At 33.6% G+C, this 18,378-nt stretch overlaps 1 protein-coding gene across 2 annotated transcripts in view; it reads right to left on the reverse strand.

The window, feature by feature from the left end:
* Positions 1–17,525, reverse strand: part of SGCG (sarcoglycan gamma) — a 307,721-nt gene extending 290,196 nt beyond the window's left edge. Inside the window, exon 1 of one of the 2 annotated variants that reach the window (XM_074303664.1) lies at positions 16,935–17,525. In XM_074303664.1, coding sequence (XP_074159765.1) covers positions 16,935–16,988 — 54 coding nt within the window. In that variant the 5' untranslated portion in view covers positions 16,989–17,525. The remainder of the gene's footprint in view (positions 1–16,934) is intronic. The other variant, XM_074303665.1, reaches the window with a different exon arrangement.
* Positions 17,526–18,378: the final 853 nt, after the last annotated feature.

Genomic DNA, 18,378 nt, shown 5'->3' on the forward strand with positions numbered 1-18,378 from the left:
ATTAAAGTGACTTTAATTAAGGTCATATAATAAGTGTCTGAGACAGGATTTGAATTCAGATCTTTCTAATTGTAAATCTAGTCCTCTGTCTACTGTGCCACCATTAGTTCTAGCAATAATGTTGTGGAAAGTCAATTCAGTACAGACATCTATTAAATTTCTACTATGGGCAAGGAGGGGTAGCTGGATGGCATAGTGGATAAAGTAACAGGTCTAGAATCATGAAGACTCCTATTCATGAGTTCAAATATGGTCCCAGACTGTTACTAGTTGTGTGATCGTGGCAAAGTCACTTAGTTTGCCTCAATTGCCTCATCTGTAAAACAAACTAGAGAAGGGAATGGCAAACTACTCCAATAACATTACCAAGAAAACCTTTAATAAGGTTAGGAAGAGTCAGATGTGACTAAAATTCAACTGACTGAATAGGCAAAGGATGGCATCAAGAGATGAGATAATAAGTTAGCTAAAGCAAAGAGCAATGATAACTCTTTGAGACAGAGAGGAGCAGGGCAGGATACCTGATGATATTAAAAAAAAAAGTTTTGAAGAAAGTGTTTGAGTGAGGCTCCAGTAGAAAGTATTTTAAGTGAATTAAGAAATTAAACTGTTACAGAAGAAGTAGGTGTAATGTGATTGTGTGTCAAAGATAGTAGAAAGGTTTGGAACTAACATTATGGGGAACGAGAAAGCAAGTCAGTAAGAACTGAGCACAAGGATTGCCAAACTGCAATGAGGACCCAGCTGTTATGCACCATAAATTTTTAGTGGATAAAATCTACTCCTTTTTGCGATTTTCTCATTGATATAATTTCAGCACTTATAAACTAAGTGAAGCACATGGTTTCCTCTGAATTTTTGTACATAAAATACTGTTGGTTCATTTTTGTATAGCAGTAAAATTGAAGGATGATTTTTATTTCACAAGACATGTTTTCACTCAGCTGAATATGCTTAACATTTTCATAGTATGATGAATTTAGTGAGACATTATTACCCATAGAAAGAAAATATTACTTTATATTTTTGTATTAGAACTTTTACATAAGAATAGTGAGATTTTTTACATTTAATAAAACCTAATTCATTTAAAAATCCCTTTGTCAGAAAAGAACTGAAGGAAAACAGCTTTGTTTAGACTAGTGGACTGCATTAGACTGAGAGATTAAACTGTCTATTCCCAGCATGAAGTGGCTGCAGGGAGAAGTCAAACAGGGATCAAGATGATGAAACTGTGTAGTTTCCCAGCTCCTGTGTCAAATCTCTAGTGTATGGACTTACTGTTTTGTTTATTTGTTTGTTTGTTTAAAGAGAATTCCCTGAATAATAGATTTGTGTTCAGTGGTAAGCAGAAACAAATATTAAAAACCCAAATATGTATTTTTATTCTTTACTATCCACCTCTGCTTTCCTTAATTAGTAAAAATAATTGAGATTTGACTATGCAGTAAAAATATGTTAATTTCTACTGAATGCTTTACCATAAAACAGAGTCATAAGTTTCCTGGTCATTTTCACTCCAAACTGCTTCCCCAATTTGCTTCAAATTGGAACTGTGGATTACAAACCCTGAAATTCCTGAGCTCTGATATGTTAGCTTTTGATTTATCTTACCCAGAATCAAGCTTCCCTGCCATTTCCCATCTCTACATCATGCTGTCCCTTGCCTTTTTCAGCTCCCCTTTAATGTGCTGTCTTTTGCCATTAGAATTCAGGGTCCTTTGGACCTGTCTTACATTTACACCTATAGCACTTAAGATACCCAATCCTATTATAAATGCTTAGTAAATGCTCTATTTATTGAACTATTTATAAATTGTATTATCCCTGAAAGTGATTGTGAGTAGCGATATTCAAAGATCTGAATGATTTACTTAATTTTTACTAGGAATTTATAATTTAGTAGGAAAATAAGATGTAGATACAAATAGGTATGAAAATAAGAAAGGCTACATTAAGTTCCATAAGAAGAGTATAAAGAATGGGAACTAAACAAAGAGAGGAATAACTTTTTGCTGTAGAGATGATGAAGAGGTCCAGATGGGAGATTAATGAAAGGAGTAGCATTCCAGTTACCTGTTATTTTTTCACTTTTGACTCTTGGAATCCTTATCTCTTTTCAAGATAGTGAAATTGCTATATCTCTGATGAGGCCTTTCCTAACACCACCCCTAACTCAGCCAGTCAATAATCATTTGTGAAGTACCTACTATATGCCTGGCACTGTAGTAAGGTCTAGAGATACAAATAAAAATTAAAATGGTCCCTACCCTTAAGAAGCTTACAATAATGAGGAAAAAAACAACACTTAAAAAAGATAAAAAGTTAATACCAAGACTGATTTGATTTTGTAGACTGATGATATTTCTAAAGGTTAACATACATTTCCAAGCAAAGTTTTACTTTTGTTATTGTTGTTCAGTCATTTTCCAATCATGCCCAATTCTTCAGGACCCCATCGGGGCTTTCTTGGTAAAGATAGTGGTTTGCCATTTCCTTCCTCAGCTCACTTTACAAATGAGGAAACTGAGGCAAATAGCATTGAGTCCAGGGTCACATAGCTAGGAAGTGGCTGAGGCCAGATTTGAATTTACAAAGGGTCCTCCTGACTTTAGGACTTCTCTCTTTCCAATGTGTCCCTGAGCTGCCGCAAATTTAAACTTAATTTGCATATGTCTGCATTGTGTACAGGTTGTTGGAGTTTAGAATTTTTTGATTTTTGTCTTTATGTTTTGAAGGAAAAAAATTGAAGTTCAGGAGATCATTGCAAAAACCCAGGCAGTCAATCATCAATTTATTTACATTCTTATTTATACATTTATTACATTCTTATTATTTGTCAGAGGTTGTGCTAATCATTTGGGTTACAAAGACAAAAATGAAATAGCACTGATTCTTAAGAAGCATACATTCTAAGAGGGAATATAATACAATCTTTTGTGAGCATATACATAATAGATTCAAAGGAATATCAAGGTGGGAAGGAGGCAGGAGCAAGAAAGGCTTGAGTTAGAGTTAGTAGCAGGAGAAAAAGAAAGAAGGTTGCACATCTGAGAGTGAGTACTAAGGTAGAGTCCAAATGGCTTGGCAACTGATCGATAATGACAACAAGGGTATAGGAGGAAGATTGTTTCTAGTTTTGATTCAATCATTGATGCATACTTGCATTGAATTAATTTTTATTCTATTAGCCTTTCAGGATTGTTGCTAGCAAGTTAATGTTTTTAAATTATATTAATTATTTTAAAATTTCATATGATTTTAAAATTTAATTTAAATTAGTGAAATACAAATTTTGGCAATATTTTTGGCAATATTCAGTTCAAAACTTACTATGAGTTTCATGGGGAAAAGTAAAGGCTTTAATAATTATATTATGAATTTACATTTTAAAATATATATATATATTCAAAATTATTTCCCAAAGAAAATTTTAGCATTATGCAAAAATGAAGGCTTATTTTTAGATTTCCTTTAAATATGTTTTTCACACAGTATATTAGTCAGGGATTGATGCAGATAAAAGAAAGGAGATAAGAATAATCATCTTTTGAAACTGTAATCAGGCCAACTAAGACAACCATCCCTGTCCTTCATTGTTTTCTCATATGTAGGGACCTCTATACATATTTGAGATAAAAGAAGAAGAAAAAAATTGATGCTTTAGCAAAATGGGAGAGATTATAAAATATAATATCATTTGCAGATGCTCATGAGAAGTAGAATAATATTATACTCTAATCCCTCACAGAAGAAAAGGGAAGCTTGATTTGTGTCTCATCTAGTTTTTATCAAGTTTTGATTAAAAAAATCCAAACACATGTAAGTACATGTATGTGAACATATTTGTATATACATACATACATGTGCATATGTACAACTATGTATGAACACATGTGTATGTGTGTGTATATATACTTATACACAGGAAGAGAGACAGAGAGAATGAATGAAAATACTGGTTATTAGACATATTTCACTGTCACTGCCCAATTACAGTTGCCTCCTTTATCTTACATTCTAGGAAAAGAAGTACCACCTAACAATAATTTCTAGTTCTATTGATTCATTCTGCAAAATATTTTTCATGCAATTGCCAAAATCTTTTTAATGCATTGATCTGATCAAATTACCTAACTTTCTTCATTGGCCTCACAAGTTAAGTTCAAATTTAGCATTCACATTTTTCTACAAACTCTCTTTCTAGTCATATATCACACTACTTAACATACTCATATATATATATATATATATATATATATATATATATATATATGCACGTGTACATATTTGCATTCACAAATGTTTACATATTTATATGCACATGTGAATATGTATATGTATGTATATATGTATATGTGTATGTATATATATATATATATATATATATATATATATATATATATATATACAAACACATGCGTACATGATTTTGCTGGAATCAAATTGGACAGCATCCTGCCATTTGAATGTGAGATGTATTCTCACACATTCTTTGCTCAGTTCATTCCCTATGTTTGAAACCCAACCTTCTAATCTTTGGTTAAATTTCTACTCATTGTGGAAAATTCACTTAAGGGTCATCTCCACCAGGATGATTTCCCTAATTCTCCTGATTTGAAGAACCACCCCCTGTCAAGGTCCAGGCTAGCTCCTCTGAAGGGCTCAGAATAGGTCCTTGTCAGGACAAGCAAAAGTTCTTGCCCCATGTTCGGTGCCAATTGTAAAGGTCCAGCTGTCTCTAAGTTATCCTTCCAGACAGCTGTCTCAACTCACTCTCCCAGCCTGACTGTTCTCCAGAGTCAATGTTGCCTTTTTTATCCTCGCAGAGAATGGGCATGTGAGAACTCAGGGGCTTGTGGGAAAATACTTCAACCAATGAACTTGCTCCTCTTAAAGGTGCGAACTCCTTTAAACATGTAAACTCTACCTCAGAAGTCCAAAGGTGTAAACTCCCCTTAAAGGCCCAAATCAAAGGTGTGAATTCTGAGCTAGAGAATTGCCAAAACTGAGTTATCACCTTATAATCCTAACAACCCCCCTGCTTTCTATGCCTTGAGCATCACATATCTATAATAAGTAATGTTATATGAGAACTGTATTATCTAGTTCTGCAACAAAGTGCTATCGGAGTTGCTATTTTATCTACCATTAAGACTGAAGTACATATACAACATAACTATGATGTGTCATCATGATATTAGTAACTCTGTGTCCTTGGAAGCTATATTAGAGGTGCAGGATCATTTGTATTTTAACCATATTGGAGAAGGTATTGCTACAATATTAAGAATTTAAAAAACAAAGTCCACTCTTGCTAAAAAGAGTTTCAATACCAGTGGCTCAGTTACTTACTGATAAATTGTTGTCAAGGAGACTCATGAAATGAAGAAAAATATAAAATGGCTTCAGTCTTGCTCAGATCCCTTCAGTTTCTGCAGTAATGGTAGTAGGGTGGCAGAAAAGGGATGAACATAGAATCCTATAGTTTTGGGGTAATCTGCATCATTGATAGCAGTTGATACTCTAAATGTGGAATCTTTATATAATGGCTAAAAAAATCAACATATCATAGGAGCTGAACTATGTTGATCTTGACATTATCAATATAAGGTAAATTAGAACACAAAAGGATGCTGCAACTACATTGAAGGTGGCTTGTAGATTTTATTTAATTTTATTTGGGGCTATCTGGTCGTCTTGTATTGCAGTATTCATGACAAGTATTTGCAGAAAAGCATCCATGAAAACAATTGTCATATTATACTTTATATGCCAACATCATGGGAAAAGAGAAGTTAAAAACAAAGGGCAATGAAAAATATGTGGAAAATGCTTTATGCGATATGAGAGGCCAAAAGACTACACAGAAGTCTCATCTAAATCACGAATATGTCTTTTTAAAAAGAGGATTGATAGGTGCTGTGCAGGATGAACAACAAATATATATTTTTAAGTGAAATTGGCTACATTGTAACATATAGTAACTAATTTATTATTAATGTAAGAATCATTACTGAATTAGCTATCTTTATACTGTCAAACTACCCATCAAAATTAATCTAAAACTAAAAGGATAAAAATGAGAAAAAAATATGGCAAGTAGCTAAAGAAAAAAAAAAAAACAACAACCAAAAAACAACATCCTGGCCTATTTAATTAAGTTATTGATACCCAAAAATGTGAAATGGATGGAGGAATGAATATTTACAATTGTGACAATTTTTTAAGAAATATAACTAATGTAAATAAAATATCATAAGGAGACCAAAAGAACCTAGAAACTTTTTCAGTCAGCACATACTTCATCTCTTTGACAAGTAGAGAGATATAGAATTCATTTTTCAATACAGGTTTAGAATATGAATTTATAATATCTTATAGGGGGACTGGTGGAATATTATAACAGTATTACATCATAAAACAAAGGGAATTGGTGGACAAAAAAAAACAAATTTAAAGTAAAATTTTGGTGAAAGACCAAATACACACAAAGTTTGTCGTTGCCAGAACTAATAATGTCTTGAGAGTATTGAAGGATTAATTTTAAAATTACATGAAAGACCATATACATTGATGCGGGGGGGGGAAAGAGAATGAGATGCTACTATTACTAAAAATGTAAATGAGAAAATAATTACTAGCCTTGATTTGCTTATTGTCTCATTAATCCAATTAAAAAAAAAAACTTTCACAAGTAATATTTCACAGTAGACTACATCTTTAAAATCTCATTAAAAAAAAAACAAAAACAAAAACAAAACAAAACAAAACAAAAAAACCCTACAACATCCTGGCCTATTTAAATAAGTTATTGATATCCAAAAATGTGAAATGGAGGGAGGAATGAATATATATCATTGGAATAATTTCTTTGAGAAATATGACATGCAAATCAAGTGCCATAAGGAGATAAAAAGAATCTAGAAACTTTTCCAGTCAGTAACCATCTAATTTCTTTTTTTATGTTAAATGTGAAATTTTTCTATGCATATTTCCACAATTATCATGCTATACAAGAAAAATCAAATCAAAAAGGAAAAAAATGAGAATAATTAAAATGCAAGCAATGACAAAAAAGTGAAAACCCTATGTTGTAATTCACACTTGGTCCCCAAAATCCTCTCTATGGGTGCAAATGTCTCTCTCCATCATAAGATCTTTGGAACTGGCCTGAATCATCTTGCTGTTGAAATGAGCCATATCCATCAGAATTTATCATTGTATAATGTTGCAACCATCTAAATTTTTTGACAAGTAGAGAGAAATGAAGCAGTTGCAGCCTTGAAAATAATAAAAAATTCCAAAAATATGGAAAATTACATAGAGTATCTCAAAGGTAATAGTGTGATAGGAGGGTGAAAAGATAGGTTGGAGTCAAATTGTAGAATTCCTTAAAATGCCAGACTGTAGACTTAATGTTTTACTTTCTCATTAAAAAAGTTGTAAATGAATTATGGGACTAGATTGGCATATTAGGAAATTTACTTTGCTATTTGTGAAAAAAGATAGGCTGGAGAAGTAAGAGAATCTGTAAGATAGAAAGGATCAGTTAGAAAGCTATTAAAACAGTATAGAAAAGAGAAGTGGAAGGCCTGTACTGCAGGTGATTATATGAGTAATAAAGAAAGGATATGAAAGAAACTAACTATTGGGGGGAAAAAGTGTTATTGGGATTAACAGGAGGGAGGGAGAGTAGGAGAGAAATATATACAAAAGAGGTGGCTTTTTAGCTGGCTCCACTTTTATTATGTAGAAATGAGAATAGGCATCTTCTAGTGGAAAGGACATTCAGCTTATTAATGTAGTCTTTGTTTTTAGCATATTATATGCACAAGAATTGCAACAGACTAAATTCAAACTTTACAGAAATGTACATTTTGCCCCTTCAAATTTGTTTTTCAACATCATAGAATATTTACAATTTTACATCTCAAGTTACTTTTCCCTATTCGATGATTTTTGTTTTTGTTGTTGACTTGTTTTTCAGTTGGGCACAATATTTTATGACCCCTTTTGGGGCTTTCTTGGCAAAGCTACTGGAGTAGTTTGCCATTTTCCTATTTAACTCATTTCACAGATGAGACAATGGAGGCAAATAGGGTTAAGTGATATCCAGAGTCACATGACTAATAAGTATCTGAAGTCAGATTAGAACTCAGGAAGGGGAGCCTTCTTAATTCCAAGCCACCATGCTTGATTCACTACTTCACCTAACTGTCCCACTCCAAGATTACTTAGGTCAAAGATATCATAAATTAGAAATGTGTTTATGATACCTTTGCTCTAAATAACTAAATAATTAAATGACTAAACTAATAAACTAAACAATTTAAATACAAATACAAAACTTTCACACAACAAAAAAAGGACTTTGTACATAATAAATGAAAACATTTACAGACATTCACCGATTTAAATACCACCATTTTAATACATTGCAATCAGCTTCCTTTTGTTTGTGGTCTTCCCACTTGAAATTGTAAGATCCCTGAGAACAGATCCCTGTTTGTTTGTTTTTTTTTTTTTTTTTTTTTTTTTTATATCTTTCTCCCCAGAGTTTAGCATAGTTCCTTGCACACAGTAAGCACTTAATAAATGTTAACTATTTCTCCAGCTTTTGGCTAAAAAGAGAAAAATGTTTCCTTAACCAAGGAAATCTCTGTCAATAATGCCAACTTTTGAATTTATATACAAAAACCTTTCTGACTTAAATAATAATAATTTTTAAGATGATAAAATTATATTCAGAACAAGTTGCAGAAATTATTAACCTGATGAAATAGGTTTGCTATAATCCTGAAAATACAATGATAAAAATGATTACAGTATAAGGAGTTTCAAATTGTCTGATGAATTTCTTTTTTCAATAGATATAAAAGGAGACTCAAAATTATAGTGACCCAAAGTATAGTTGACTAATGAGAAAAGCCTTGAACTTGGAATCAGAAAACATAGGTTAGGTCAACAAATGTCATATTTAATATTATTGTGACAATGTGTTGGGTTCTTACTAAGTGCTAACGAGATAATGAGATATTGGGTTCTTGCTAAGTGCTAAGTCGGTGCTTGACAGTTCTTTGATTCCGGCCTTTACTGGGGAAGAGCTTGCATGCTTAGGAGGAGCAAGTTCATTGGTTGAAGTAATTTTTCCCAGAAGCCCTTGCATTATCCCATGCCCATTCTCTGGGAGGATAAAAGAGGGAAGTCACTATTCTGGACCAGAGTTAACGGCAATTGTCTGGAGACAACTGCTCTCTACTGGAAGAAGAATCTGTCCAAGAGATTTGAGTTAACACAGCAGATCTCCTCCCAGAGAGCAATAGGCAGCTTCTGGAGACAACAGCACGTTACAACAATGGGTAACTCACTAATTATTTCTTGGCTTCAATTTCCCTGTTCTATAAAATGAAGTCAATAACATTTGCATTAATTTAATGAAAAAGTTGTTGTGAAGAAAGTTTTGTTAACTCTGAAATAACACATACCTGGAAATGAATTATATATTATACTAGTTTATGTGTTCCATCAGGGAAAGTATCTTTTAATAATTCTGTATATTTCCATAATTTCTAGCACAGTGTCTCACAAATAATAGTTAATTAAGTACTTTTGAAGGAATGTATGGCAAAAGTCCTTTTGCAAGTCAGTTATTTAGAAAGTGGAATGCAATCATATCTTCATATCCACAATGGTTCATATGTTGGTTTGGTTGATAGCTTAGTCCTCAAATGTTTATTGAATAACTATGTATCTAAATTACTCTCAATGTGAAAAGAAAGTTGTCAGGATGATAGTTAAATACAACTGAAGAATGAAAATTTAGCTCCTATAAAGAGCAATTAAATTCCAGTGAGAGGACAGAGATTTGAATTTTATCTCTGCCACTTATCTGTCTGGGACTTTGGATAAATCACTTCCTCTTTCTCTAAGCTTTCTTTATCTATGAAATGACAGGGTATTGGATGAAATTTTAGTCCTTTCCAGCAATATAGGTAGGAATCAAAAGCCTAGGTGTCTATGACTCTCTAGATAAATCAAGTAAACTAATACCTACTTTCCAATGTTGTGAGAATAAATGGTGTAAAGTGTTTTGCAAACTCTTTAAAGTGCTATTTAATGCCAGCTATTTTTATTATTGATAATTCTTTGTACTAAGTGGTCATAAACTAAGCCTTTGTTGGAAAAAAATCCAATAAAGTAGAACAAACTACCACTTCTGGAGCCAACTTGCTCTTCTTTTGGACAACTCTAATCATTAGGAGTACTTTCTTTCATTAACTAAACAACAACATATTTATTAAACACTTACTATGTGTCAGGAACTTTGAGACTAAACATTTTTCTAAAAATTCAGTATAATGTTTCTGATTCTTATCTTTGGGGAAAAAAAAAGCTTTATTCCTCTTTTACTTGATTGCCTTTAAAATACTCAGAAAACCATTATAATCTTTAATCCTAAAATCAGATGTTTTTTTTAGGCTAATCTTCAGTTATTTTAACTGATTCATAAGTGACAGGAGCTCTAGTCATCTCATCACTGACTCATCTTTGTATGAACATGTTTTCAGATTCTCAATGTCCTTCCTAAAATGTGATATCCAGAGCTCTATATTATATTCTAAGTGTCTCAATGAAGCTTAAGTTAGCATTAGCTTTGCTCATTGCTACATCATACTATTGATTTCGATTGAGATTTTAGTTCACTGGACACTTTAGGTCTTTTCCCTAAGAAATGTTTTTAAGCCCCCTACCCACTCATTCTATATTTATGAGATCTATTTAAAAAATATATATATATATATATATATATACACAAAATTTTATTTTTAGTACATTCAATCTTATTGGATGCTTTTAATTGTTCTAGTTTGTTGAGACTTTTTTTTTGGATTCTGAATGCCACACAATATTGCCTATCCTTCCCAGTCTATATATATATGTCTTCAAGCAAGTTAGGGATAAAAAAGAAAATTAATTGCCACATGGCCAAGGATAGATGTTCTTGCTAGATCAGAATTTTTGACTGTTTTTTGGTGGCATACTCCTTCTTGATAATTTTTGGTGGAGTCTATGCACCTATTCTCAAAATATTTTTTTTAAATAATGGAAGCAAATGCTAAACATCAATTAGTAAAGATAAAAACATAATTTTCTTCATCCAAGTCCATGAACTCCTTGAAATCTAAACATAAACACTCATGCACATGTATAAGAATTCCTGCTGTAAAGGCTTCCTTACAAATTAGCATCAAGTAATTTATGATTATTTTTTCAGTCAAGACTTTCAAACATATCTAAATACATCTAATCATACTACCACCTAAGACCATATCTTGTCCATAAGGGTACTATAAAAAACCTGAAAAATAGGCATATTACATATGATTTTGTTAATTTATCAGTCTGGTTACTGCCCAAAAAAGAAAATGAGTTTAATCTGACATGACCAAGTCTTGCTTAAATCACATTGACTTTTGATGATCATTGCTTCAAAAAGTTTGCAAATCAGCCCTTTGATTTTCCAAGGGAAATTCTAAGTCTAAGTTTTGTTGGGACTTAAATATAAAGTATTATTTGCTGATACCGCCTTTCCCTTTCTCCTCCACTCCTTCCCCTAAACTGAAATCTTATTTGCTCTTCTCTAGTAAAATGCTCTTATTTTCCACAATCTTTCAAAAAAAAAGTCACTGAAAGTGGGACATCAATCATGGCTGTCTTTTTTTCAGTAACCTAGAATATAATTCTTCCAAGCCTGATGACTCTAAATTATTGAGGACAATTAATTCTTTTCCTAACATTATACCATTTAGGCTATAATGATTTTATCCTTGCCAGTCCACAGATCATTTTTTCTTAAAAGAGAAACCAGAAGCAAAATATATATTGAATAGTTGCTACACAACAATCTTTTGATTGTCCCCTTGTTCCTAACATTGCTACAAAAAAAAACACCTGCTTATTTCTCACTTTAGTTTTAATGCTTAGACTCAGTTAAATATGGGTTTTTAATGTTCCTAATATTACTCTGTATAGTAGAAAATCTAGACCTAAGTCCATGAACTTAAAGATTTTTAAAATTTCATTTCAATATGGTTACCTTGTACCCTGTGTTGTTTACTTTATGCATTTAAAAATGTTATTTTGAAAAGTGATCCATATGCTTCCCCAGATTGTTGAGGTGGTATCTGACACAAAAATATTATAACTCATGCTTTAAAAGAATGTGCTACACTTGTATAATCTTTATTTATCCATCCTTATTTCGTTTTCTACACCAGAATTTTTAATAAGTTTGAATTTGTCAATGAGTTCCTTATGTATCCAAAGTGTTCTTGTCAAGGAATTACTCATTTACTTTTTTCTTTGGAAATGTTCTCTGTATGGCTGCAGGATTTCATTGTTGATATCTTTCCATTCATTTTGGGCTGACACTTTGCAGAGTATTAGGATTCTACTCCAAATCTTTTAAAAATCCAATTTTTCTGATTCTGTGGTGCCTAACATATTATACTTTTCATCATTTTTATTTTAATAATCAGTTGTTCCTTGTTATAACAGGTCCATAATCATAACTTTCCTAGTTGATTTTTAAGGAAGTATCTTAAAGCAAATCACAAAATTTTCAGCTTGTGTTGCAGTTATAAACTCTTCACAGATAACTTTAAAATCTGTGCATATAGTCCAAATTCTCTTGAACTTAGTCTTAGTCCAGTAGCTCTAATCAACTATTAGTTATACATACTTAAATATTCCATGAGGCACTTCAAACTCAAAATATCTTAAAGAGAGCTCATACATCTTCCTTCATAAATCTGCACCTCCATCTAACTTCCTCTTAATCCTATTGATAGCACTCACCCAGTCTGGAATCCTTATTCTTCTTTGATTTTTCTCTGTCCCTTATCTTCAATATCTAGTTGTTAAACAATCAGTTCTACCTCCTGAAGGATCTCATTTTCCTCTTTATTTAGATAGCCAGCATCCAAGTTTAGACCCTTATGGTTTTCATTTTTTTCCTACAAAACTTAAAAAAATTCCATTTAGTCAATAAATTCTGATAATTCAGACTAGATACCAATTTGCATTTATATTTTGATGCATAAAAGTATAATCCCTGCTTAATTGGACTATTGTAATAACAACTTAATTGTTCTCACAGCTTCACAATTTCTCTTTTAAAAAATCCATACACAATGCAGCTTTTTAAAAAAAATAATTCCTAAGTCAAACAATATGATTCTCCTCAAGAGCCTTCAGCTACTCCCTATTGCCTTAAAACAGAAAATGTCAATTTCTTACCTTAACATTAAGGTTGTTCAGAATATAGCTCCAATGTACCTTTCCCAATTTATTTTATACTTTCCCCCTTAACGTACCCTTATGTTCCAGTTAAGCCGACTAGAAGCTTTTCTTTGATCTCATTATTTACACAGCCATTTCAGTGTATCTCCCCCAACATATTACATTATATGTCTTCTCTTCTTTCCAAACTCAGTTCAAGCACCAAGTCCTTCATAAAGCCTATTTTGATTCTCACTGTCCCCCAGGCAAAAAGTATTCTTGTCAACTTTCCTAGAACACTGACTAAATTTCTCCCTTTATATCTAATTTGTTCTGTGCTCTATCATGCAGCAACGATTAGGAAGCATGAAAGAGGAATCCTGGACTTGATGTCAAGAGAGATCTGTATTTGAATCTTGCCTGTCATCCTGACTGGTTGTGTTATCATGAGAAAAATTCTTTAAAATAAGTGATTAACTTCGGTTTTCTTGTGAAATGGAGATGATAACTGTAATAATTAATTTATAGGATTGTTGTGAGATGCAAATAAGATAATACTCATCAAACTGTAACTGGTTATATTAACCAACAAACATTTATTAATAGCTAATGTCCCAGGTACTAAATATATGTTATCTATTTTATATATATATATATATATATATATATATATGTATATATATATATATATATATATATATATACATACATATATATATATATATATATATATATATATATATATAAAATAACCAACCCCTTCATTTCAACACATAAAAAATACACACACACACATAAAAAAAAATTAGGTTTCTTGAGATGAAGGTTAATATGAAATTTCATCTCTGTTCTTCAGTACCTAGCATAGTGTTTGATACTTTCTAGTTTTTTTAAATAATTCACTTCAATTCAGTCAACATTTATTAATCTTGGATGTTGTTGCTTGAAGATAATTATGTTAATTAGGCTAGACTTATGGATATTCTGAAAGGAACTTCTGAGTATTCTCAAGGGCTTCATAGGTTAATGTACTGATTCTTTATTATGTCTGATTTCACTTAAGAACTTATAGCTTTCCTTCTCTTTGGTACAGATGTATTGCTAGAAGTTGCCTTACCAAGACTGTAATTGTTTTCTGGTTCATAAATGTAATGAAGAGAGAGGCAGAGAGAGAAAGAAATTCCTGATGTAGCTTAGAAGGATTTGGAAGACAGGCAAAAAGCAGCAAGGGATGTATGTGGACAAGTGAGATAAAGCTTATCTGAAGTGAAATTAACTAATCTGTCAAAGGTGAAAGATAGAGGGAAAATATGGGTTTGGGTAAGGAACACTGTGTATGTATTATTATCTTTGAGAGGAAGGAAATAAAGTGGTTAGGAAAAGATTATTGGGCTATATAGTTCTCACCCTGGCCACCAAGTGGTGCCACTAGCTCAGGAGAGTTTAGTTTTTGACTTGGGAGGAGAAATGGAGGGGAGAGGGAGATTTTATGTAATTGGGCTTTCAAAGGAATATGTTATTCATGAATAAAATACTAGCCACTAACAAATATAAACAAACATCAACTGACAGATTACAGCTCAGAGCTTTAAAAATTAGTATTCTCTCAGGAATTCCTTTACATTGTTTAGTTTAGCTGCATATATGATCCTAAGGTTTTTTATTTGTTTGTTTTTGATATTTCTGCCTGTATGTTGCTTAGCTGTTTGACTTTCATCTCTCTTGTTTAGTTTTGTGGTAACTCCTCATATGGATTTTCAATTTTGTAGCCATTTGTATCCTTTTTTTAAGTAAATTGTTACTACTCTTGTTACCAGTATTAATATTAAATGCCACAGAAAACATTTTGCATCAGTAGTGCTGCATATAACTGCCCTATAACTTACTTAGACTTTTCTGTACTGCTTTCCAGTGAAATTTCCATTCTTCATTTGGTCATGTTCTCTATGAGACACAATTTAAAAATATAGACTCTCATTAAGCAGGGTCTTCATCCATAGAGATTTAATCTTTCCCACTTTCTTACAAACACAATTTTTCTGTCACTTTGTCATAAAATGTCTTTGTTATTTCTCACTAAGTGTATTTTTCACTAAAATAAGAAACACTGTATTTAACTTGTGCAATTTGGAAAACTGATCAATTTTTAAATTTGCCTGTACTTAAAACAAAACTATATTTCCTCATTGTTAATCACCTCACTCTATATAATATAAACAGAAAATAGATGATGAAATAAGAATCTTGAACTTAATTTTACAGTAATAGCATTCCTAAATAATATTATTGACTATTGTGATATGTTATTATTACATTACATTATTATTAAAGAACAGAAGTTATGACTTTTAAAATTAAGTATACTTCCAATTGAATAATAAGAATAAATTCTCCACATAGAAAGTTGTTACAAACACACTTCTGGAATACTTGACTTGCAAACTAGTTTTACATAGGCGTAATTAAAATTTTCCCCTTAATATCAGTCAAAACAAAATGTTAACAAAATTGTTCAAAAACCAATACTAAAACTACAGGAAAAATCTCAGGTCCCAGTTTGAAACCTACCAGATTCTGACACTATCCCTATATTCTATTCATCCTAAGAAGTAAATTCAAAGAAAGTAACCAAATATGAACGGTTTCCCTTAGTTTTAGAAAAAAAAATATATGATTTTGTCATATTTATCTCCAAAGAATGTTTTCTTAATTAAAACTAACATTAAAATAATTTACACGTATAGTGGTCTACATGTACAACACAGTATTTCTTTACAAATGCTTGTTTCACCACTTCACTGAAAAACTTATATGTAAACATAACCACAAAGTAATTTACCTTTAGTGACAAATTACTTCTCAAAAAATGTTTAAATTCACTTTGTTTAACTTTTTGTAAACAGAGACAAAATGCAAATATATAATTACTAAACAGAAAAAAAAGTTTTCATTTTTTTTAAAAAGTAAAATTAAGGAAAATGCACATCACCAAATACTGATCACAATAAAAGTAAAGTAAGTTCCTCTATCCAAGAGTCTAAGGGGACTTTCCTTTGCATTACAAAATGCCACAAAAAACATCGCAGAACTTTCAACTCACTTGTTTTCTCTTTGATGCCAGGTATTCCCTTTACCCAAATGTCATAAAAATTCCTCAGCAGCTCAGATAGTGGTCAGTGAGACAGTCAGGATAGGGTCTAAAGTAAATCAATGTTCAGCAAGGGAACCAAAACCACACATCCTTGTAAAGGAGATATCTATTTAGCCCTAAGTCCATTTGGTAGCTCGTTTCCCAAAGCATTATACATCGTTTTTCCACCCGCGAAAGAAAATTAGATGCCTAAATTTCATTTCAAAATGCTTCAAGTGATGAATAATCATTGGGAACCGGGAAAGGAAACAGCTGCAAGCTGAAGTAGAGGGTAGACTTTGAAGATGGGGTGGAAAAAAGAGGCGGGACGGGGATTGGTTGAAAGATGCTGCTTAGAGGATGGTGGGGGAAACTTGGAGACCCGTAGCTTGGTGGGAGGGGAGGATGCAAAGGTGGTAGGAAGAAGAGAGAGGTCAGGTCTGGGAGAGAAGGGAGGAGCCAATAGTGTGGGGATTTGGGGGGGGGGGAAGAAGAGGTAGACAACAGCTGTTCTCTTTACCTGAAGCACTTCTCGGGGTCCTGGAGAGGAATCATTCACTGCATCTCCCTTCATTCCAGATAGGAACAGACACCCATTCGACTGTGCAATCCCCTTTCATCCAGACCCTTTCGCACCTGACCTCTCCACCCGGGCTCCCGCCTCCCCTTGTGGAGCCCCAGCTCCCCACTCAGTGACCGCGACAGCAGCTCCAGTCCTTGGCGGCGGTGAGAGAGAAGCTCCAGTCCCCGGCGTGGAAGCAGGTCCCCAGAGCCTTGGCTCCCCACATCACCCCTATAGCTTTGGTGCACACCCCGTCTCTCTTCCGCGGGAGCTGCGTGGGGAGGATTAGTGTCCTCCGTGGAAGTTGGAAGAGCTACTGGGATAAGGGGCCGCGCTCTCTTAGCGGGCGTGCTGAGTGAGGCTTAGCGAGGCTGTGGAACATCCCGCCCTCCCCAGTCGGGAGCTTCGCCAGCGGGACTGACACCTGTGCCCAAGCCCTGAGCGGCTCCCGGTAGCCTCCCCAGCTGCGCGGAGCACTCCCATCTCCACGCGTCGTACCACTAGCTGGCGCGCAGGTCCTCCTGCCGCCACCTACTAGCCACTTTTGCCACGCGCGCCTGGCTCTCCCCAGCCTTTCACGCCCTCTAGCCACCACACACGTTCGCGTTCCTGTGCACATTCCTCAATGCGCGTGCGCGTACACACACACACACACACACACACACACACACACACACACACACACACACGCCCCAGCTTCTGCAATCTTAGTTTTTTTATTTTTAAGACCTGGCCTTTTGGGGCTTTCTTTGTGTTCTGTCCCCTAGCCGCGGGAGAACCAATCAGAGGTCCAAGTCATCATCACCCTCAGTCCTTCCCGTAGCTAAACTGCACTATAGCTTTACACAGTCTCTTTTCCCTTTCAAGTCCCGGACCTAGATAGTAGTAGGCTACTGCATTTTACTATACTGTGCAATTTGACCATTTCTAAGGTTCCTACATTCATTTTGTAAGGTCATTTGGAATGTGGAGTTAAGCCTATTCCCAAAAATAAAGTGAGTTTCTCAAGTAGCTTGTAGGTTCCCTATTCAGATTTTCCTGAAAATGAAGGACAGCATCCTGCCACCAGGAGTCAGCCCACCCATTTTGCAGGGGCCTCCAGCCATTTCTGTGCAGAAGATGACATCACTTCAGATTCAATCAAAATCCATTAATAATAATTGGTTAATGTTTGGAAGTTACCTTGTTACTACTTTCTTAGTAGTGATTATCTATACAACTTTTTTTTTTTTTTTTTTTCCCCCAGCTCTGGATCTCTGGGATCTCTGATGACTAGCCAGCTCCAAGGAACTAAACAGAAGAAATTTTTCTATAAACATCTTAATAGTGAATTTTAAATTTATTTTAAAGTAAAAAGAGAACTACTATATTTGTTGCTAATTTCACAGGTAAGAAAGCTGAG

The sequence above is a fragment of the Sminthopsis crassicaudata genome, chromosome 3 (genome assembly GCF_048593235.1).
Source record: "Sminthopsis crassicaudata isolate SCR6 chromosome 3, ASM4859323v1, whole genome shotgun sequence".
Taxonomy (NCBI): Eukaryota; Metazoa; Chordata; class Mammalia; order Dasyuromorphia; family Dasyuridae; genus Sminthopsis; species Sminthopsis crassicaudata.